Source organism: Fusarium oxysporum, chromosome 4 (genome assembly GCF_000149955.1).
Source record: "Fusarium oxysporum f. sp. lycopersici 4287 chromosome 4, whole genome shotgun sequence".
In the NCBI taxonomy this organism is placed as follows: Eukaryota; Fungi; Ascomycota; class Sordariomycetes; order Hypocreales; family Nectriaceae; genus Fusarium; species Fusarium oxysporum.
The window spans coordinates 3248557-3270474 of NC_030989.1; the positions used below are offsets into that span (position 1 = coordinate 3248557).

The 21918-nt window shown below is 48.2% G+C and overlaps 4 protein-coding genes and 1 non-coding gene across 7 annotated transcripts; all 5 read left to right on the forward strand.

Annotated features, from left to right (window-relative positions):
- Nucleotides 1-450: 450 nt before the first annotated feature.
- On the forward strand, nucleotides 451-3878 carry FOXG_04034 (uncharacterized protein; the record flags this gene model as incomplete). The annotated part of the gene is made up of 9 exons (XM_018381908.1): nucleotides 451-482; nucleotides 535-1241; nucleotides 1387-1402; nucleotides 2161-2236; nucleotides 2351-2447; nucleotides 2499-3097; nucleotides 3269-3292; nucleotides 3347-3646; nucleotides 3696-3878. 9 exons carry the CDS (start codon nucleotides 451-453, stop codon nucleotides 3876-3878), a joined length of 2034 nt encoding a protein of 677 aa, XP_018238519.1.
- Nucleotides 3879-4434: 556 nt separating this feature from the next.
- On the forward strand, nucleotides 4435-8974 carry FOXG_04035 (uncharacterized protein; the record flags this gene model as incomplete). 3 transcript variants are annotated; one of them, XM_018381910.1, is made up of 6 exons in its annotated part: nucleotides 4435-4586; nucleotides 4636-5428; nucleotides 5480-7206; nucleotides 7254-7577; nucleotides 7634-8233; nucleotides 8293-8974. In XM_018381910.1, 6 exons carry the CDS (start codon nucleotides 4531-4533, stop codon nucleotides 8795-8797), a joined length of 4005 nt encoding a protein of 1334 aa, XP_018238521.1. In that variant the 3' UTR covers nucleotides 8798-8974. The 3 variants fall into 3 exon arrangements, with proteins under 3 accessions (XP_018238521.1, XP_018238522.1, XP_018238520.1); XM_018381911.1 differs by having other exon boundaries at nucleotides 4467-4586; nucleotides 5511-7206; XM_018381909.1 differs by having other exon boundaries at nucleotides 4531-4586; nucleotides 7628-8233.
- Nucleotides 8975-17002: 8028 nt separating this feature from the next.
- On the forward strand, nucleotides 17003-19039 carry FOXG_18722 (uncharacterized protein; the record flags this gene model as incomplete). Its single annotated transcript, XM_018398862.1, has 5 exons — nucleotides 17003-17213; nucleotides 17257-17392; nucleotides 17441-17657; nucleotides 17703-18008; nucleotides 18055-19039. The coding sequence occupies 5 exons, from the start codon at nucleotides 17003-17005 to the stop codon at nucleotides 18916-18918; spliced, it is 1734 nt and encodes a 577-aa protein (XP_018238523.1). The 3' UTR covers nucleotides 18919-19039.
- Nucleotides 19040-19239: 200 nt separating this feature from the next.
- FOXG_04039 (uncharacterized protein) lies at nucleotides 19240-20291 on the forward strand (the record flags this gene model as incomplete). The annotated part of the gene is made up of 2 exons (XM_018381912.1): nucleotides 19240-19387; nucleotides 19452-20291. Exons 1-2 carry the CDS (start codon nucleotides 19274-19276, stop codon nucleotides 20289-20291), a joined length of 954 nt encoding a protein of 317 aa, XP_018238524.1. The 5' UTR covers nucleotides 19240-19273.
- Nucleotides 20292-20461: 170 nt separating this feature from the next.
- On the forward strand, nucleotides 20462-20540 carry FOXG_18723. The gene has a single exon. It is a non-coding gene; the product is annotated as a tRNA-Gly (tRNA).
- The last annotated feature ends 1378 nt before the right edge of the window (nucleotides 20541-21918 follow it).

A 21918-nucleotide genomic window follows, 5' to 3' on the forward strand; every position in this document is an offset into this window, starting at 1 on the left:
GCGTTGGCAATGCGTCAACTAACCATACTTTCCTCATCTCCCGATAGAATGGAATGACCCATCATGGATGTTAATTTACCCGCTGAGCTTTAGAGGCGGTCCCAGAATAGGACAGCTGCAAGGTGATAACCTAAAATAGCTAAGGGTGCTGTGACCAACATGCATTCACAGAATGGGTACCTCAGGTTACTACAACCAGCACATGAACCCCCCCGTAACTCCTCTAGCTTGATACTTTTCTCGCGCTGAAATCTCTCATTTTTTCCACTACCTAAACTTGCGAGAAAACTAACACATACCTCATCACTGATAATGGCGACTCTGGAAGAGGCAGAGAGAATTGTGAAGGACGTGACGGGATATTATGGGTATCTGGACCATGACATGATGGACGATATTGGCCGTTTCAATTCCGACTATCGTCGAAGGATTGATGAAAACTGGCTCAAGATGGAGAACGCCGCATGGCATTCCATCAAAGTGTAAGTGCCCCTAAGAGTAAGCATCAGTCCTCGTAATTAACAAAGTATTCAGTTTAGCAAGAAACATATGCGGGAGCGGTGCTAGATTCGTGTTCGAGCTTCTTCAAAACGCCGAGGACAACAGCTTTCGAAAAGCAGATGGCAAGAATGACCCCCCGTTTATCTCCTTTCAGATTCACCCAAAACATATCGTGGTTGAATGCAACGAGGACGGATTCACTAGTTTAGATTTAAAGGCGATATGCTCCGTCGGAGAAAGCACCAAGACTGCGAAACATGGATATGTAGGTGCCAAAGGTATCGGCTTCAAATCTGTCTTTATCGCTGCATCCCGCGTGCACATTCAGTCCGGAAACTTCTCGTTCGAGTTCCGACATAATAGGAACGACCCGGGTCTCGGAATGGTAAGGCCTATCTGGGTGAGGCCGACTGAGACGTTTCCTAGTCCCCTCACTCGCACGACACTTTATTTACACGACCAAGGCGACGAGGACGAGATAGAACATCTTAAAACGGTCATTGCCATGCAGTTTGACGACCTCCAGGAGACCTATCTCCTTTTCCTACGAAAACTGAGTAAGATCAGCGTCGCGTTCTATGACGAAGAAGGAAATCTTCAACGGTCGAAACAGTTTACGAAGAAGAAGGTCGACGACTATCGTGTCTCTTTAGAAACTACGGTAGTTTCAGGTGACGAATCTGCTACAACAAGCCAAATGTATCACATTACAAAGCAGTTAGCTACGGGCCTGGCGCAGAGTGAGAGTCGTGACTCTGCTACTACTGAAGAAGCACGGAAGAGTCTCACCTCCGCGGAAGTTGTCTTGGCTTTTCCTCTGCAAAGTGACTATCAGCCTCACATTTCTACAGGGAGACAAGAACTCTTTGCTTTTCTGCCCTTCAGGACTTCAGACTACAAGGTAAGCAGTATTCGAGTCTCGACATCCACTCTGGAAGTCAGCTGACCAATAGCTAGTTTCACATCTAGTCGGAATTTGATACGAATGCCAACCGGCAGGATATTGTGAATATGACAAGGAGAAATTTGAACATTCGCGATTGGATTGCCAAGACATTTCTGCAGGCAATTTTGGAATTCAGCCAACATCCATTTCTTTGCCACAACTGGCCACTGTTTCTCCCATCTCAGGGCAGTGGACATGACTCGTTTTGGTCCGGTTAGATGCCAAGATTCTATCTCTCGTTCAGAATAATCCTATCCTATGATCGAGAAACAGGAGTGACTTCCGTCTCATTTGCGAAGTCGTGGTAGCCTCGAATGGCATGAAACACGACGGAGGCAAAGTCTTGCTGTTAAATCGCTCACAATGCAGATGTCTATGATGAGTTGCGTCAGTCTCCTGAGAGCAGCATAGAAGACATAAAGGTTGCTTTATTCTCTTTTAATGACTTCCTCCAAAGCGAGGACGGTAATTGGACCCAGAGCCTATCAAAACAGCAAAGATATTTCCTGTCGTCTATCCTGATGGGACTACCGTGTTGCGGTCCATGGGTGTGGAATTCGCAATAGCAGATCGGGATAACCTACGACCCTAGTTCTCTGACAAGATTGCTCTCCTCGGCTTTGACTTGGGGGATATCCATCGATTAAAACCATTATTTAGCTGGCTGAAGATTCAAGAGCGATACCTCTCTAAATGCGTCGTGGAAATAACAGCAATTTCAGGCGATTCAAGGGTGCCAATACCATTGCAGAAAAGAGACTTAGGTCTCAAAGCCTATCAAATATGCTGGTACGTGTAGCCACTGACATGCCTGACCGCTGCTAATGAGCAATACATCGCAGAGTTGCAGCCACATTCAGGAGTCCCCGCTTTCAACATGACGAAACCCATCTTTACGACCAGCTGCGTGCTATGAAAGTCTTGGAGGTTGAAGGAATCTCCTCCGTTCTGAAATTGAGTCAAAATAGCGGACGATACGAAGCCAGAATTTCGACAGCCAGTAAGCATATCGACGAGCCAGCTGGAAATCTTACTATATACGTACAACGAGATCGAAGAGCGCAGGAAGTGTGTTTCGGATCAGTCCTTCCCAGGAAGTTTGCAGCATGGCTCATGCGTAACCCACATACTAATATTGATGGTAATGTGGAGGTTGATATTATCAACGCCCTGACTTCGATTTTTGCCAGCGACCGTGCCGTTCTTGATGAGATTATTGACGATCAGGGCATGATACAGTTGCAGTTTGAAGATCCGGATGAGGATTTGAATGAAGAAGAGATAGGCGGTGAACAGGTCGAAGATAACCATGCATCTGATTCGACCCCAGAACCTGGTTATGAGGTTTCTGACCCGGTTCTCACTCCGACTCATTCATCAGTGGACGATGCCTCAATTCTACCATCGGCGGTGCGAGGTTTTGAAATCGAAGATGGGGCTTTGGAAACCGAGGGAGAGATAGTTGAGATTCAAAGCAGCACATCCCATCAAGTTCGCCGAGGCGATGGAAGTACCTCGCGGTCCCTACTTCATCATTCACCACAGGGCAGACCTTTCAGCCCAGAGCAGTTGAATATCCACCGCCCAATTCCTTCATATCCAGCCTCCCAAGCGACCGAGGACCAGCGATATCGAACGATTCTCGAAAGAGTCATCGCGGCAGCTCGATTTGCGAGCTTTCCATCTGGTGGGGCATTTGACTTGAATGACCTGCGAGATGCCTTACCTGATTCTGGAGAAACAAAATCATACTTGAGTTATGATGGGTTGGATGTGTTGAGTAGATTTCAATCGACTAGCTAACAAGAACGCGATAAAAAGATAGGAGCTGCTGGAGAACTCTACGTAAGTACCATAATCAAAGTGACACGGATTCTTAGGCTGAACTTTCACTTGCAGGTATTTGAGCTGTTATCGAAGCTCGAGCTACGGGGCTGTGGTCGTGGTAACTGGCAAAGCACTATAAGAACATATGCAAACATTCATCTGGAGTACGCCGATCTGTCTCACTGGCCTAATCGTGAGACAGCAGACCTTGTCTACTCAGATACCCAAGGAGATCTGACACGTATTTTGGTCGACGCCGAAATCCTTAGTGGGGATTGGTCTGCAAGACTTCCAAAGTACTACATACAAGTAAAGACGACAACTGGGCCATGCGGAACACCATTCTATATGAGTGGAAACCAGTACCGACTGGTAAGCCTTGTTGCCATGCATTCTGCTAACATGAGCTAATGGCACACAGATGGAACGTATCCACCACAGTTCAGATTTTGCAGAAGTCTATATCATTTTTCGTGTCTACTTCTTGCTGGATAGGGAGCAGATTAAGTACTGCGTATACCCCGATCCAAAAAGACTTCAAGATGATGAAAAGCTCATTTTCACTGGGACGACATGGTCGGTCAGTCCTAGGCTCCAAGTTTAAACCCAATCATAGCAATACAGATAGAAAGGCCATAATGAATAACCTGACCCCATGAATCAATTTCAAACTTGTCCTAGATTTCCAGTTTTCTATTGACCTTAGTCTTTACTCTATATGAGGCGCCGTTTTCAACACGAGTGCCGCTTAGCCAGCGTTCCCACTGGCCCCATGTTCAACTGTTCTATCTGAGATCCAGTGACCGAGAACGACAGTGCCATTGCCAGTGCGGTATCCCGAGTCTTCAGTTAACTTGTCCAGCATACCACACTAGCGTGACTGTGGGATCCACTGCGAGGGCTGTTGAAAAGGTACAAGTTCGAGGACTGATTAAATGAAGGTTTGGGCAATTGTCTGTATTAAATTACCGAGAATGGAAGGTCATTCCTAATATGAGATAGCTTCAGGATGCAAAGCATAGGGGAAGCGTTCTGCTGGTGGTGAACGACAGGGGTGGTGTGATGGGCTTGCAGCATAGGCGTCTCAGAATATGCATGTTGGTGATGTTCACTAGACAACCCTTGCCAGCCGTAATCTCGCCATACCATGACCCTTTCTCATTCATCGTGTCCTTTCAAATCCTGTTCCTCAAGACAATCGCTTTTACGTTACGTCTACATTCTGTATCTACAACTTTTGGGTACAATTTACGACCATGGCAAGCGAACAAGAGGCAGAGCAAATCATACGAAGCTTGAACAGCGATATTAAGTAAGTCAACTCAGATGAGTGATTGGAATTGCCTTCATTGACATTAAAGACTCGGAAAACACATCAAAAACAGCGCGAAGAGGTTGTTGTATGAAGTGCTCAGGTTCACGAACAGCAGAGTCTTCGCCAAGGCCATCGCAGCAGAAATGGCTCCTTCAGTGGTATTCAGAGTACTAGCTTCCGACAGAATCGTTATCGAATTGAATGATGACGGCCTTACCAAGGCAGATCTGGAGGCAATTTGCGGACCAGCCAGCGAAGAACAACCGAAGGGATTCGATTTCAAAGAAATTGTAGTTGCCTGTAAGAAGGTTCATATTCAGTCCGGGAATTTCTCTTTTGAGTTTCAGCATAACATATTTGACCTAACCGACAGCCTGATGCGTCCTGTTTGGGTCTCTCCAGCTAAAACTACCCCCGTCAATTTGACTCGCATCACGCTTTACCTTCATGATCAAGGAGACAAAAATGATGTTGAGAATCTGAGAAACATCGTTCATTCTCTGTTCGAGGGCCTACATGAGGCAACCCCTCTATTTCTCAAAGATCTTGAACTCGTGAGTATTAAATTCTCTGATTCGAGTGATACCATCTATCGTTCCAAGAATCTGAGGAAGGAAAAAGTCGATGAGCATCGAGTTCGCATTAGTGTGACCAGCATTGAATGCGGCGAAGCAAGCACCTGCAGCCAGCTTTATCATATCACAGAAGAGCCAGTGGAACGCGGAACAACAGAAATCATACTGGCATTTCCCCTCACAGACGACTTCAAGCCTCTAGTTGATGATCTTATCACGGGACAATGTTTCAACTTTGTGCCACTGCATCCATCAAAATACAGTGTAAGTTGACTACAATCAGCCAAGGCCCATCCACTAATCATTGTATCTAAGTTCCACGTTCACTCTGACTTTGATTTTCAAGATGAGCGGAGTAATGCGCTTGTAGAATCAATAGCCAACAGCTTCCACCTCCCGAATCAAGTAGCTTCCGCATTTTGTCGAGCTATTCTACAGTTTCTTGAGCACCCAACGCTTTGCTATCACTGGCCACTATTCCTAACGAGACAACAACGCCTATGGGATACATTCCGGATTAGAGTCGATATCTTTATTAAAGAGTGGATCGGCCAAAACCCGGTTCTAAGATCCAGAAACTTGAAACACTGGCGCCTTATCAGCCATGTAGCCAGGCCTAGCGCAGATTTTGAAGACGAGAATAACGAGCCGCTGTTGGAAGATCCAATGCATGATACATTTCTTTCGCACGATTACCCTCTAGCTGCAGCACTCAGTCTGAAGGATTATGGCCTCGCCGCCCTGACCAGGTCTCAATTCCTCGATCTGTTGGAAATCGATTTGGAGAATCCCAACTCAAAGATGCGCACAAACACCTCGAAAAGTTGGCATAGCGCCGTAGCTCGTCTTCTTTCACGGATTCTCACTGATGATGAATGTTCCCGGTTGAAATCACTTCCTCTCATTCAACTGACAGATGGCAGTTGGACATCAGTAGCGTCTGGGCCAGTTTATTTTCCCGACGCTGAGAACAGCTGTTTACCCGAAGCTTTGAACATCCGTGTCGCTTCTTACTTGGCAAGCCAGGAGCCTGAACGAAAATCTTTATATCGGCAGCTGGGAGTTTCTCAGACGAAAGTGATTGAAGTCAGACAGATGATTCTGGACAGTTTCGAATGTTCAGGTACTCTATCCCTTAAAGACGTTCAGAGCTATCTTCATTATTTATACCTCACTCATCAATCATTTACCCTTGAAAACGAGCGGCCTTATCGACAAGTGCGGGTCTTCACAACGGACATGAATCTTCAATGTCCCCAGAGCACCGTTATCCATTTAATGGGCACGGATGATCCATATAGCCTTGAGAGCTTCCTCGACCCGGCGTTGTTGGTTGCTAACCTACATGCCAGCTTCTTACATTCGGAAATATCGAACAATGGACCGAAACAACCGAGTCTTTTCCACCCATCTTGGAAATCATGGTTGTGCAATTGCGTTGGCATAAGGGAACGTTTAAGTCTAACAGGTCCCAAATCAGACGTCAAGTCGGATGCTCAGTCGGATGCCGCAAACGATGATTACCCAACAGTTGGCGCAAGCGAAACTTTGTCCAATGCTCTTGATTATGTATCCAAGCACCATAAAGACAAGTTTTTGGGTATCTTAGAGCACCTCTGGGTGTTTGAGGGGCCTGCGATCCTCAAATGTCCAGCTCTTGTATCAAAAATCAAAGGCCTTCCTGCACTCACCCTGTGCAGCGTGGATTCTTCACGGGAGCTACAAATAACATGGTTCCCATCGAATCACCTAAAAAGCTACGTAAGAAATTTCATGGAGCACCCTGATGAATTTCCATTCCTCAAGCTTGACGAGGAGAAAGATATCAACCTTGCCCTCGCATCTAAGTGGGCGTTTCTGACGAAGAACCTTGGTGTGAAATGGAAGTATGATTTGAGCTTTCTACTGGAGATTTTGAAGTCTATTAGGCGTCATTCAGGCACCGCCCTCTCATCTTCACAGATAGAAAAGGTCCTTGCACTGTACGCTACTATAGGCGAAAAGTTCCCTCTATCCACAATCGAAGACAAGGAACAAGCCCTGTAAGTCTTCATTTGCAGTGCCCCAATTGGCTTTAACATCTCGACAGGGACTTCTTCAATGATTCCGCTATATTCTACATCAATGATGAGAAACCAGTCTGGACGAGGTCTTCAAGTTGTCTTTGGGCTGCACCTCGATATATGGTCTCAGCGGACTCCATCGGGAGCTTTTACGGGAAGATGAGTCGCGACGAACAGCAATTGAAGGATATCACCAATCTATTTCATAATGAGCTCAACATCAAAGATGCTACAGCTGAAGACTTGATACAAGAGCTATCTATGCTACGAGATGAAGGCTGGGAAGATGTTGTCCTCGTCGCAGGTATCTACAGATACCTGGACAGGATGGCTATATCTTCTGACATGAAGTGAGCACCCAAGTAACTTCTAACCCTTTTCACGCCAACGACTAACTTAGATTCAGACGTGGTTTTGAAAAGTCTGAGCTCATCTTAGTGAACCAAGATGAATGTGTGGCATGGTTTTGCGTTTCAGACTGCTTTTGGTCCGAATCAGATACTACTGAGCTAAATAGTAGTCTGAAACGATGCTATCCGGACCTTAAAGACTTCTTTCTTGACAAGTTGGGTGTTAAGGGATCAGCCTACGATTACCTGCTAAGCACGACTTCAAAGGAGCCACATGATGTAAAGATGGCCGTCTTGTCTTTTATGGAAGAGGTTGGTGATTTTGTTCCCAGATTCCCTGCCAAGCCAGTTCGAACTGCAAAGATCCTCCCTGTCAGGTATCTAGATGGGACTGTTTCACTTTGTTCTGTTGAAACCGAGTTTGCCATTACCGACCGGGAACAACTTAGAAAGGAGTTGGGAAATAAGATCAAGGTATTAGACTTTGATCTAAAGGAAGTAAGGCGCTTGTGGCCCTTTTTTAAATGGCTCGGCATTGAAGACCGATATCTCTCAAGGTGTGTGAAAGAGCGGGTCATCATATCCCCAAACTATTCTTCACTACTGCATGGCTCGAAAACATCGGATCTGAGACGTAAATCATACCATATTGCTCGGTAAGTCCCTTCACCTGAGTACATGAAGCCACTTTATTAATTGTATCCTTTCTTTCTAGAGTTGCCTCGACCTTCGACACCTATGGAACTTACAGCGATGCTGCCACGCTATTTCATCGGCTGAAGACACTACGTGTTGTCGAAGTTTCCAAAATGTCTTCCGCATTAGAAATGGTTCAAGATGAGCAAATAATTCGCTCTACACCAAAGCCTACTATCGCTCATATATCCAACAATACGACTGATTTCACAATCTACGTCCCTAATGACAAGAAGGCACAGCAACGGTGCTTATTCTCAGCCTTGCCAAGAGTTCTTGAGAAATGGCTCAGTCAAGACAATTATAGCCGGCACACATCGGAAGTTCTTAGTTCCCTCACTTCAATCATTGCCAGTGACATTTCCGTTCTGGATGAGATACTTGAGGATCAAGGCATCATAGAACTGCCTTTCGAGAGACACGACATCGATGACACCCGAATCCCTTCCCGGTCTACACGAAAGATAGTTGTGAAACTTCCGGGACAGGACGTAGCAAAGACAGTAGGATGGGGTGTGTGGTAACATTGAGAAATACTATAGCATTCGAAGATACATGAAAAGAAGTCCATGCCGATTGCTGTGAGTCTATCTTGAATGTATTTAAAAAGAATTTGAGATATCACTCACTATAGGGTCCTCAACTCTACGAGTTGACCAGTCAAAATGATATACTTTTATTCCGAAACAGTGAACCCAGAGTGAGAGTGTGTTATTTCCTGATACTCATGTCTTTAAATCATTATGATCAGTACACATTCTTGTCTCAAATCTCTCGTACTCGCCAATACTACTTGCTGCCCAGTGTGATTACAACAAGTGGTTTGTAACCCGTTAATCCATGACAATCTCATTATGTCTGTTGGCATGAAGCCCTCCAAAAAATGAGAACCAGGAGAAACACCACTTATCCAAGTCATTGCACTCGTAATTTCCATCCGGGTAGACTATATTGTTACGATCAGACTTCCATCCTAAAAGTACTTACCTAGAGTCAGGGAATTATGTAAGGGAAGGCCATCCCCATGAAGACCCACTAGTTGCCAATCTACCTTGTCATCATAGCTTTTGGTGGCGCCACTAGATGATAGGTAAAGCGTTGCCTCCCATTTCACGAGCTCGAAGTAGCCTGAGAGTACATAGTCCTGGAGCTCTTGATCATCCATGCGAGCAAAGAGATTTGATGTACCTTAGCTCTTGATATGCTGTCCTGTGTAAAAGTTCCCATATTCGGTTATATTCAGAACATGACATGGTTCGAGATTCGTATGGAAATTCTTGGAGCTGCCTTGCGACCTGATGTACGAAACATCTAAATTTGTCAAAAACAAGCGTGACTACCGAGAGGAGTTAGGCAAAATCATGGACTCGGTGCCCATATTTATCAAGCCCAGAACCAAACGAGTCCCAGCCCGGCCGCATTTTGTCGCTACTAGCATTATCTTGGAGCAGATCTGAGCCACCCAAATACATGCCGAGCCACCAAGAGTCAAACAAAGGAAATCCACGCTCAAAACGGGATATCTAGTCTTCAAGAGCACCAATGGTCTAATAAACTCTAGATGCCACCTGAAAGTTGGATCGCGCCTGGACCTTGCCTTTGCTTCCGACAAGAGCATGTTCCATGATTCCACTGCACACTCTACAATTAGATGGTTTGCTTCTTCTCTCTGGCTATGTGGTTCGCAAATCATTGGTAAGTGATCTCTCCAGCTTATGTAACAGGAAACATCAGAAGGAACTAAAAAGAACGAGCCATCGACCTCCCGTCGAGCGAAAGGCTTATAACTGTGGCCGAGTAGTCGACACGGGAGAATATTTGTAATATGAATTAAATGATCTTCAGAGTCCTCGGTTGCATATGAGGCTTCTATTCGATGTATGATGGGTGCCATGATGAACGATCGATGAACAAGGTAATGCTGAAACAAGATGGGTGATGCGTTGGTGAGATTAGATGTCTACCGGGGATGAAATTGACCGCGTGATCAGAGTCACTATTTCCCTTGGAAGCCTTTCCAGCGGCGATGCAACATTCATGTTGACGAAGTGCGAAACTATTGATTCAGCCGAAGGCTGACTCTACATTAATTCATAAGTTTTCCCGAGTAATGAGGGTTTGGTGCAGACAGGGATAAATAAGTTTCTCGGAATCTGATTGGTCCAGATTTTGTATGGCCAGCCGCGAAAGAACGCGCAACTGGCTGATGGCACCAAAAGAGTGGGGCCAATCGGTGCTGGCCCCTGAAAGGCTCACGCGGAGTGCCGGCAGCTTGCGTCCATTTGGAATTGTTTGTTTACTCAGTACTGTGCCAGTACCACGCGTTCAATTCATCTCCCCAATTCGACAGGTCTCGATATGGCCTCGTTGATTGAGTAATGGATATCGGTCTCAACCCCGAAGAGCTCTCTACTGATTTACTCTTCGTTGTTTGTGCTCGTTGTGGGGAGGAGAGACCGGAGAGTGCCTTCAGAGCAAAGAGGCAGTCTGCTGGGCAAACTAAGCAATGCATAGACTGCCGTAACCAGCGCGTTTCTCATGTAAGTTCTGCCTTCCTCGTCTATAAGTCTCTTAACCCTCATCAAATGAAGCATTCTAGATCCAAAGTCGTGCTCCAGACGCTGCGGAACATTGCACTTCGTCCATCCTCACCTGGCAGACCTGCCACGAAGAGAACCGAAGGAGATGCTGGCCTATCGCCTCCCAACGAGAGATCCGGAACCCAGCCTACATCGCCAGAGAAGCTACGGCAACTTCATACAGCTAGGAGTTTATTCGGAGAGTCAATTAGCCAGCCGCACGTAGTGCTAGGGACGCCAATTCCACCAACCCAACAAAGCTCGCGGCTCTTCCGGGCTCTAGCTCCGTCACCGCCTGTGCAGCCAACGACCCATCCACTCGTCTCACATTCTGATCCATCTACTCTTCGAAGCAGCACACCTGGTGTGGATTACCCTTACTTGGCCACCAGGTTCCACAAGGGGGGGAAGGACTCGCAAGATGATTCCTTGAAGGCTGGGGCGAGGGCCAAGCTGGCTGTTATCCAGCGCGACCATCGTTCACGACGCCGTGCAGGGGAGACTGTGTCACTGACTCCCACAATATCTCAACTTGGCTTCTTGGAAGATTTTGAGGGTCCTGGAGAAGGTATCCTTGTTCTGTGGCCCCAGTAGTTTGTTCAGGCTAACCACGGAACGTAGATGGGAGTCAAGATCAACTACGACCGAGTGGGTTTCTAGATGGGGATGGGATAATCAAGGAAGGGGATGACAGGGGACAGTTCTCTGAATCTGATATTGACGCCGATGACTATTTCAACTTGCTGCTTTCACCTGATCGACCACGGAGGTACCTCAAACAATTAGGGGTAGAGTCTGATTCCGATCTAGGGGACGAAGACGAGAACGACGATAATGATTGCGTGGATGGAAGCCCTCTTCGCCATCGCTTGCGGCAGCCTTCCGCACAGCTAAGGCGTGGTCGCCGTGGTCCTGCCCCTGGTACAGGAGGGCGGCCAAGAAAATCTCGAAGGCAAACTCGATCGTCGATGCCGCCACGGCGTATTCGGAGTCCAGTGATAATTCCACCTGAAGAATCGGCGGTCTTTCATGCGCAAGATCCGGTGTGGAATGGCGACCTTGAGGCTTGCGCCTTGACTGGTCGCGATAAGGCAATCCTCCGCGAGTTCTGGACAAAGCTGGACAATGACCAAATGCAGTTTTGCGGTCGATGCCGGGAGTGTTGGTTCCAGATGAAGATCGATTGCGATGGCATTTGTGCGCGTTGTTATCGAAAAGATGAGAAACGCCACCCCGACGAGCCGTACTTCTTCTCTGCGGATAATCAGCTCGACTTTGGCCCTGTACCGGCCCGGTTGCCCCAGCTTACGCCTACCGAAGAGTCTTTGATTGCTCGTGTTCACGTCCACGTGAACATTATGCTTGTGCGAGGGCAGCAGTACAAGTATCGGGGGCACGTAGTTCACTTTCTCCGTGAGGTTGGCTTAGTGTACAACCAGCTCCCGCTTCTGCCGCAGGAGTTGAACATTGTATTACTACGTCCTGCCAATACGTCGTCCCACGCAATTCTTAGTCGGCAATTCACCCGCCAGTTCCGTGTCCGCCGCCAGCCGGTTGTCATATGGCTAGACTACCTCCGGCGCCATCATCCTGGGTATCGATGCGTCGTCATCGACGAAGAGAGGCTAAATCAATTGCCCCAAGATGGCAATGTCCTGGATGCCATCCCCCAGAGTCAGGTGGAGGCTGCGGATGTTGGACCCGAGGAAGATCAGGAGGCAGAGCCTGACCTGGAGGACGAGGCTGCAGTGCCAGACATGTTGGCAAAGGACACGGAGCTCGATGCTCTGCGGTCTATTCTCGCCGGAGAGTCGGAAGCTGATTCAGAGCTTTCCACAAGCTTCCAGGCGCAGGCGCAACACGAGCTGCAGCTCCCGAATATACGACACACACCCATTAATGAGTTCAATCGCTCTCATGCCCTACTCTCCTTGGCGTTTCCCTGCCTCTTTCCTGACGGTAGAGCCGACTTTGTTGAACCTCGATTGCGCTCCATTGATTACAAGGATTACGTCGAGCACGCGATGCGCTGGCACGACGGGCGTTTTGCACGCCACCCGACCTTCCGCTTCGTCGCCTTCAACACGCTAATGCGGTCACAAGCACGTTCGCGGTCCAGATTCTTCGTGAAGCAACATGATGGGAGACAGCAGCCGCTGACGCGAGAGCAACTTATTCAGGCGCTGGAACACAGCGAGGACCCCGAGGCGCAGGCGCTGATCAACTCGATCACAAGGCATGCGGTGTCTATTCGCGGTACGCGTCCATTCTGGAACAAAAAGAGGCAGGACCTCGAGGCCTATGCCTATAACCTTGGTTGTCCTGGTGCATTCATCACGTTTAGCCCGGCAGATTTACACTGGCGGAGTCTCTACCAGCACATGCCCCAGTATGACGACTGGCTAGCCGCCACCGAGCCGGAGAGGATGGCTCTATCGCGCCGCCTATTGCGGCAGAACCCTCACATTGCTGCTTTCCACTTCTACCGCCGATACACCCTCTTTCGGGATATCGTGCTAAGTAAGAAGTTCAGCATCACAGATTACTGGGATCGGTACGAATGGCAAGGCCGTGGTAGCCCACACAACCACGGCCTGTACTGGATGGATAATTGTCCAGGGGCCGACATGGAGGACGAAGCGGCTCGTGATGTATTTGCACGCACATGGGGATTCCACGTCACTGCCATTAACCCTGAGCCGAGTAGGACTATGCCTCAGGGTGAGGGTAATCCCCTGAGCGTGGATCCCCTGAGCATAGAGATGACATTCCTGCGGCTCTCACAAATCGTCAACCGCTGCCAGCGCCACAAGTGCAATACCACGTACTGCTTGCGCGTGAGGAAGAGAACCGGTGATCTGGCGAGGGACATGGAAGGTGCCGCTGCGGATATCGAGGCGGCAAACGTTGCCAATCCAGAGAGGGAGTGTCGTTTTGACTTCCCTCGTGCCTTGCGGGAGCTGGCCGCAGTGATCAGGAAGGAAGGCAGGTCGTACTATGTCTTTGAGGCGGCCCGGAATGACAGCCTCATGAATAACTTCAATCCTGCGATTATCCTAGGCTGGCTAGCCAATATCGACATATCTCCTTGCACCAGCTTACAGGCGGTTATTACGTACGCTGCGAAGTATTGCAGTAAATCTGAGAAGAAGACCGAGTCTTTCGCCAGGCTTGCAGACCAGGTCTTGCCTCACACATCGCACGTTCAGCCCCTGTTGTCCTTCTCCTCTCGCCTGATGAACAAGCTGATTGCCGAGAGAGATTACTCGGCGCAGGAGATTTCCCATCTGCTGCTTAACATTCCGCTGCAAGAAGGCACCCGTATGGTTGTCACCGTGGACTGCCGTCCGTTGGAGCGACAGGCACGTTCGTATCGTGTGGACGGAGATGTCAACGAGGCCATCGGCAGCTACAGGAAATATCTAGAGAGAAAGGACCAGCATGAGGATATAACCTATCTCGAATACCTGCAATCGTACAATCTCAACACGTGGAGGAGACTCGCTGCTCACGCGAAGAAGAGAGTCCTGTCTTACTTCCCTCGATACAAGTCTATGGAGGCCTCTTCCCAGTTTAACGACTTCTGCCGTGTTAAATTGATGATGGTTCATCCACATCGCTCTCCAGAAGAGTTGCTCGTTGTGGGCGGGCAGCGGTTCGATTCCTTCACGGCTGCGTACATGCACTGCAGACAGCACCATGATACCCATGCGGACGATCATTATGGGGAACCAGATACAGATGAATTGACGGCAGAGGAGGATGAATTTGAGCTTGAGATCCATGAGGAGCCCATCGCGGAGGAGGACTGGCATGAACTCGCCCGCATGCTACCTGACCGCCCACTGGAGGAAGAGGACATCGACATCCTCGGCCGCCGAGACATTGACATCAATTACGATTGGACCCCTCGTGTTGGGCGGTATGCCGATGATGGCATTCTCAACAGCGACTACTGGAAGCAACGCAAAGCGGAAAACACCCTTGACCTTGATGTGGATGATCAGCCCTTGGAGGCTCGCGATTCCCTAAATCCAGAGCAGCGCATAGTATACGATACGGTGATGGGCCACTTCCTGACCCAGGATCCCTCTCAGTTGCTACTCCATGTGGATGGCGGAGGCGGCACTGGCAAGTCATACCTCATTAACCTGCTCTCCGCGCACCTCCAATCCGCGACAGGGGGGGGGGGACACCTGTTTGGCGTGCTGCGCCAACGGGCGTCGCAGGAAACCAGATATCGGGCACTACCTTGCACTCCCTGTTACACCTCCCAATCAATAAGGACTTCAAGCCTCTATCTCCCGTTGATAAGACCCAGCTCCAGAAGAAGCTGAAGGATATCAAGTACCTCATCATCGATGAGAAGAGCATGCTAGGACTGCGTCAGCTATCGTGGATCGATGACCGTCTCCGCGAGGCGTTCCCGAACAGGAATGAGGAGTTCTTTGGCGGCCTGAACATCCTCTTGGTTGGTGACTTCTTCCAGCTTCCCCCTGTGCTACAGAAGCCGCTTTGTTACGACAAAGAGGTGCAGGGAGTAGAGATCAAGGGCAGGAACGCATATAGGCGCTTCGATAAATCAGTATTCTTGAAGGTTGTTCAGAGGCAGCGCGGCGACGACCAGGAGGCGTTTCGCACAGCTCTCGGGGAACTGCGGCTGCTCCAACTATCTATGGAGTCTTGGAAGCTCCTGTCCACCCGCGTGCAGGCAAAACTAGACGATCGAGAGGTCGCGAGGTTTTCCAGCGCCCTGCGAGTATACGCTACCAAAGATAGGGTGAACGAGTATAACCACTATCACCTCGACCGCCTCGGCCGGCCAGTCGTCCAGGTCAAAGCTAAGAACGTCGGCCCTGGTGCGGCTGCTGCCCCTGATGACAAGGCGGGCAACCTTGCGAAGCAGATCCCTATATGCATTGGCGCTCGTCTGATGCTGACGTCTAACCTTTGGCAGCCCGTTGGCCTCTGCAACGGCGCTCGCGGTACGGTTTACGACATCGGCTGGGCACCCGGGGCTGACCCCATCCAAGATCCTCCTTGTGTTATCATGATGGAGTTTGACAAGTACAACGGACCGGTGTTCCTGACCACCCCCGATGGCAAAAAGATTGTCCCAATTCTCCCAGTTGAGAGAGACTTTCTCATCGGAGCCACTCTCTGCGCTCGCACGCAGTTTCCCCTGATCGTATGCTACGCTATTACCGTGCACAAGTCACAAAGCATCACAGAAGATATGATCGTGACGGATCTCTCCTGCCGGGACTTTCAGACCGGTTTAAGCTACGTGGCTGTCTCTCGTGTAAAAACGCTTGAGGGTTTGATGTTAGATGCGCCATTTGATCGTAATCACCTGGTCTACGGGTCTCCCCCGGATGGCATGAAGATGAAGATGAGGGATCAGGAGCTTAGGAAACGACAGGTTCTTACACGGAGTCCTTACATGATATATAATACCAAGAATGGCCATGGCACTGGATCAGTACGTAGTAGTAGTAATAGCTTCCCGGCCCGCGGACACACGGCCTTCGGCTGAGGCTACCCCATGCGCCCCATCGCCGCTCCAATGTGCATGGGGTGGCGTAGTATTTTAGAAACTTAGATAGTGTTGAGAGATGCCTTCGGTGGGGCATGCCCTCTATTTATACCTCGACGAGAAGGAAAGTTTGCAATGCGGATACCAATATTTTATTGGATATTAATGGCTCTTCCAATTACCCCGTCAAAGCTAACTCCTGCCAATGGTACAGGGCCATGTTCCCTGGGAGGTAGGTTTGATTGAGAATTTTGAGTGATAACACGAAGCAATAGCCTTTTCGATCAGAAATGCTAACTTCAAGGACACTCATAATTTTCAGCTTTATGCTTTACATAAAACTCTACAGAGTATCTCTATGTTCATTTCATCTCATTTCTCTCGCTTATCCAAATATTTTCTCTGTACTTTCGACGAGGTGTTGTTTAGGTTAGCAGAGGTCAATCTTATCGCGATACAGTGATCAGTGGTGCGCAGCAAATCACGAACGACGAGACCCACTATATTACAGCCCTACAGAAGAGGCGAAGGATGATCACGCAGGTAACTAATCCATCACGTAACCTCCAACTCCAAAAATAACTTGACCGAGCTCTCGCCAACTCTAAAAGAAAATGGCTTCGTCCTCCTCGAACCCCCCGGAGGATACCCTCATGCCATTTTCGTGCTATCAGTGCCGTAACCGTAAACTCAAATGCGATCGCCTCAGCCCCGGATGCAGCCGCTGTTCCGCCACTGGGACAAAATGCCAATATCCCTCTTCGCGCAAGAAGCCTGTTATAACAGCCACGCGGCCACGAGTCAAAGAACTCGAGTCGCGATTGGGTAAGTCAATAGTGAAGTTGTTGATGTTTGCTAAGACGGGTAGTTGATCTGGAGTATCGGCTCAAAGCGACGCAGGAGGAGGGATACCAATCGTTTAGACCCTTTAAACCGTCGGAGAATCAACTCACTGAGACGGGGAGATATGAACAACTCCCACCGCAAGAAATTATTGAGGAGTTGTAAGTGTGTATTACTGAGCATCGAACTTAAGATCTGACATTTTGTAGGACGAATGTCTTCTTCACAAAGGTTCATTGCGATGCGCAGTACATTCACCCTTCGCGATATCTTGCGTCGCTGCATCTTCCGCCTCATATGCAACCACCCATGTGTCTTCAGTATATAATCATGGCGCTAGCTGCGCTTGTTTCACAGCCTCATAAGCACCTGGCAGATCCCTTCTATCGAAGAGCGAGGTATTATCTTGAAGCTGATGAGCAAAAGGTTAGTTAATCGTTAAATGTACACCACGTCAATTAACAACATCAGGGTGATGGAGAGTATTTCGTCACTCTCGCCCATACACAATGCTGCGTCCTTATGGCCCATTTCGAAGTGCAAAATATGTGGTTCTCCAGATCATCTATGAGTACATCAAAGTCTGTTCGTCTGTCACAGATTCTCGGCCTCCATCAACTCGATGGTAAGAATGACTGGAGACGAAATGCAACGCTTCCAGAACCCAAGGACTGGTGTGAGCTGGAAGAGAGACGGAGGACGTTATGGGCTGTCTTTTGCAGTGATAAGCATACGAGCGGCACTACGGGATGGCCAAGTCTGATGGACGTCAACAAGGTATGATCTATAAGAGCTGAGAAGATACGTGACTGACACCTTGCAGATCAGCACATTATTGCCAGCCTCGGATGAAGCCTTTCAACTTGGCATGGAAGAACCGTCAACCTCACTGCCCCAAGTTCTCGGTGGTGACAACTCTCTCTGCTCATCATTCGCATATCGCATCACCACGACTCATCTATTCCACGAATGTCTCGACCATACTTACCAAGACCATCAAGCCTCTGACCTAACAGATATCCAAAACAGTCAGTTCTGGAAACGTCATCGCGATCTCGACACAAGTCTCGCAACTGCGTTCATCGCGCTCCCCGAAACGCTCCGCGGGTCACATACCAAAGAAGCCACCACCATAAACCTCCAGCTTCACACCGCGTCGATATGCATCCACCGCGTTGGTGCTGTTCAGGCCAAGAAGCACAACATCTCGGCTGACGTACTATCTAACACACAGGCGCGTCTCGTCCCTTCTGCCGACGCGATATTTAATATCATCGCTTCACAGCCCGACGTGACAGCCATGTTCGGCAACCCCCTCGTTACATTCGCAGCATATATGGCGACATATGTGTTTCTAGAAGATTATGTGTCCGCACAAAATCGCACCAGCGAGATGAAAATGACAGCGCTTATGGAGCTCATGATCACGATTGGGCGTGAGAACCCTGTTACTGCATCTGCAGCCATACAAATGGCGCATGAATTACGGAAGACCGGGATTGATGCATCTGCCGTTGATAAGGTCCAAGATCTTATGGGGGAGGGGATTGCAAAAGGGCCGCTTTTGGGACAACAGAATACGGCTGAGGGCAGCGTTTTGTTCTGTCCTTTCGATGGACCCTCTGGACCTGCGCCACCTGGCGTACCAAGTGAGATACTGAGGGGTAATCTCAGTGGCTTTCCTTAGCTTTCAAGTCCCTGTCATTCGCGAATTATGATTCGCTACGGATATAACAAAAACACTTTTGGGCAATCATTCGCATTACGCGACGTCAACATGAACACGAGGTGACACCTGTCAATCAGCGACCAAATCCATATCGGGTAATCAATACACAAGGAACTCACAAAGTTGGCGCAAGTGGCGAACGGCCAAGCAAGGAACTCGATCCGTGATAATGATTGGCCTGTGACGAATAATCATTGACAAAGCCTTGCCATTTAGAGAAATGTATACCCGATGCTAACAGTGGAGAAATGCTGCGCATCACGCCGACGGCCGATATTTTTATACTCCGCATTGCGTTGAGGTTTCCCCAGATATGCAAGACATTTATTTCTGTTCATTTTTAACAATTTCTTTCGGTAACCAACAGTACGTTGCATTCAAAATGGCGCCGGTTTATAAAGTTGCTGTAATTCAATTTGAGCCCAAGGTTAGTTTCTGGACGTCATTACTGTAACTGTCTGTATTGATGTCATTGACTTACACATTCTCAGGCCATCATTGTCGCAGAAAACTTTGCAAAAGCAGAAAGTTATCTTCGCTCAGCCGCTTCAAAGGGATGCGATATTGCAATTCTCCCTGAATTCCATTTGACATCATGGGTCCCAGAACATCCCGACTTCATCTCCGCGAGCAAGACATCAACAGGATATCTCTCAAAATACCAAGCTCTAGCTAAAGAGCTCAACATGAACATCGTTCCCGGCACGATCTGCGAAGTCCATGCAGTTCCTGATTCTAAAGATGAAGAACTCCGCAACATGGCCTACTTCCTTGCCGCAGGAACAGGTGAGATTTGTGGATCTTACCAGAAGAAGAACCTTTGGCACCCAGAGCGTCCACATTTAACTTCTTCAACGCATACGCCTCATACCGCATTCGACACGCCGCTCAAACACGCCGATGGAAGACCCGTACGCGCTGGTATGGTGATATGCTGGGATTTAGCATTTCCCGAAGCGTTCAAAGCGCTCGTCAACGATGGTGCTGATATCATACTCATACCATCATACTGGTTTATGGATGATAACGGCGAAGAGGGAGCTGGTCTCAACCCTGATTCTGAACGGATCTTCTTGGATTGTACACTTACAGCGCGAGCCTTTGAGAATACAGCTGCGATTGTGTTTTGCAATGCTGGAGGGCTGAGTTGTGTGAATATGCCGATTCTGGGAGCATTGGGAAGAATTGAGGTTGGTGAGGAGAAGATGGAGATCGTCGATGTGGATTTGGATGTTTTGAGAGTTGCGGAAGAGACGTACAAGATCAGGATGGATATGAAGAGTGAGGGATGGCATTATAAGTATAACATGAACTCAGGTTCAAAGGCATAGAAGGGGGATCTATCCTTGGTCTACGTATATAGAAGAAACCTGGACTTTACTCTCGTCAAGCTTGACATATGTGGAGCTGTATAATACCATTCACGAATAATGAAAGGTGCTTGAGAGAATCTGGTGATTATAGAACGGTTTGGTATCTCGCTGACTCATCAAATCATCAAGCGTCATTGGTCTAGGGGTTAGGATTCAACTCTTCCATTGAGAAAAGTTGAGGCTCGGATTCGAATTCCGGATGACGCACGATCAGTTTGTTTTTGTTTTTTGTTTTTGTTCTCTCTCCATTATTGACCCTGTTTCTGCCACCTGACTTCTTTCAGCTCATTTTGATTGATTGCCCAGAGGGATCCAGCTCCAATGCCGTTGGCTTGCTCTCTTCACATCACAGACGTATACATGAGACATTTGACTCGGAATTACTAGCAAAAATACTGCTAACCCTAGTTTTGACTCAATCGTTAGATCTGCCGAGATGGTATGATCTGACAGTTCAACGTTTTTGACTCTCGATCCTGATCGATCATGTCTCAGACTTCACATCGACTTTCGAGTCTGTGCAATGGAGGCGCAAAGGAGTTTCACTCATGAAATATGATCTGTTCCTCTGGAGTCGCCCGATCTGGAGAAGACTGCATGAGGCTGAAAATTTCATGCAAGGGAGGACACAAGCTGAGGACTTTGCAGCTGAAAGGTGATCCACAAACGAGATATCATTGGTGGCGAGGGGAAGTTTACGGATCATCTTATTTCTGTCCGGTTACACCAAGGGGGGACTTTTTCTCAGTTGTTCATTTCAATAGTCTCTGTGTTACACACCTTGAACCTCTTGGAAACGTGACTTGGGCATCCACCAAAGAGCTCTGCCAAGCTGGACATGCCTTTGGGCACGATAGGTAGCTTGGATGTATGGCCTCAAGAAGACATAGGAATGGGGTCATAGGCAACTACTTACAAGCCACATTATCAGGGATATGTAACGTTAGGTGTGATCTCCGGCCAAAGAGAAGTACTCTTGATATTGATTGCTTGATTGAATAAAGCCTTCTACAGTACAGTCGAGCTGCCTCATCGTCCCGCAAGTGATACAATGTAATACTTGTGATCGTAGTAATGTTGTTGTGAAGCGTGATTCAGTTCCATCACCAACAGAGCCATTCAGAAGCTGTCCTTTGACCCTGCATCGGCGCATGATCTGGTTAACTGGTCGATTTAATGTCACACGACAGTATATGTTCGTGGTCACAGTAGCCGCACAGGAAGTTTAGTCATTTGAACACGAAAAGTAATGGCATTCAACAAGAGTCAGAAGTTGCAGGGCATCTGAAAATGGCAATTCAGAAATGATACAGGTTTAGGGTGCCACCTTCACTGTTCTGAGACGTGGGGTCCAAGGGATGTGATGGCAGAATGTGCCAAGAGATAAGTAATAGAGAGCCAACCCTATATCACCGGCCATTCGAGTTTAATGAAACGGAATTCTCCGTGTAATTAAGGACTTGCAAGCCGTAGTTGGTGTCTCCATCTCTCACCGAACTGCCGAGATCCGGCCACTACAACGTGGCGCTGCTGTAATTTAAACTGTAGCTTCTGTTAAGCATATAGTATTATTGTCTCGGTTACT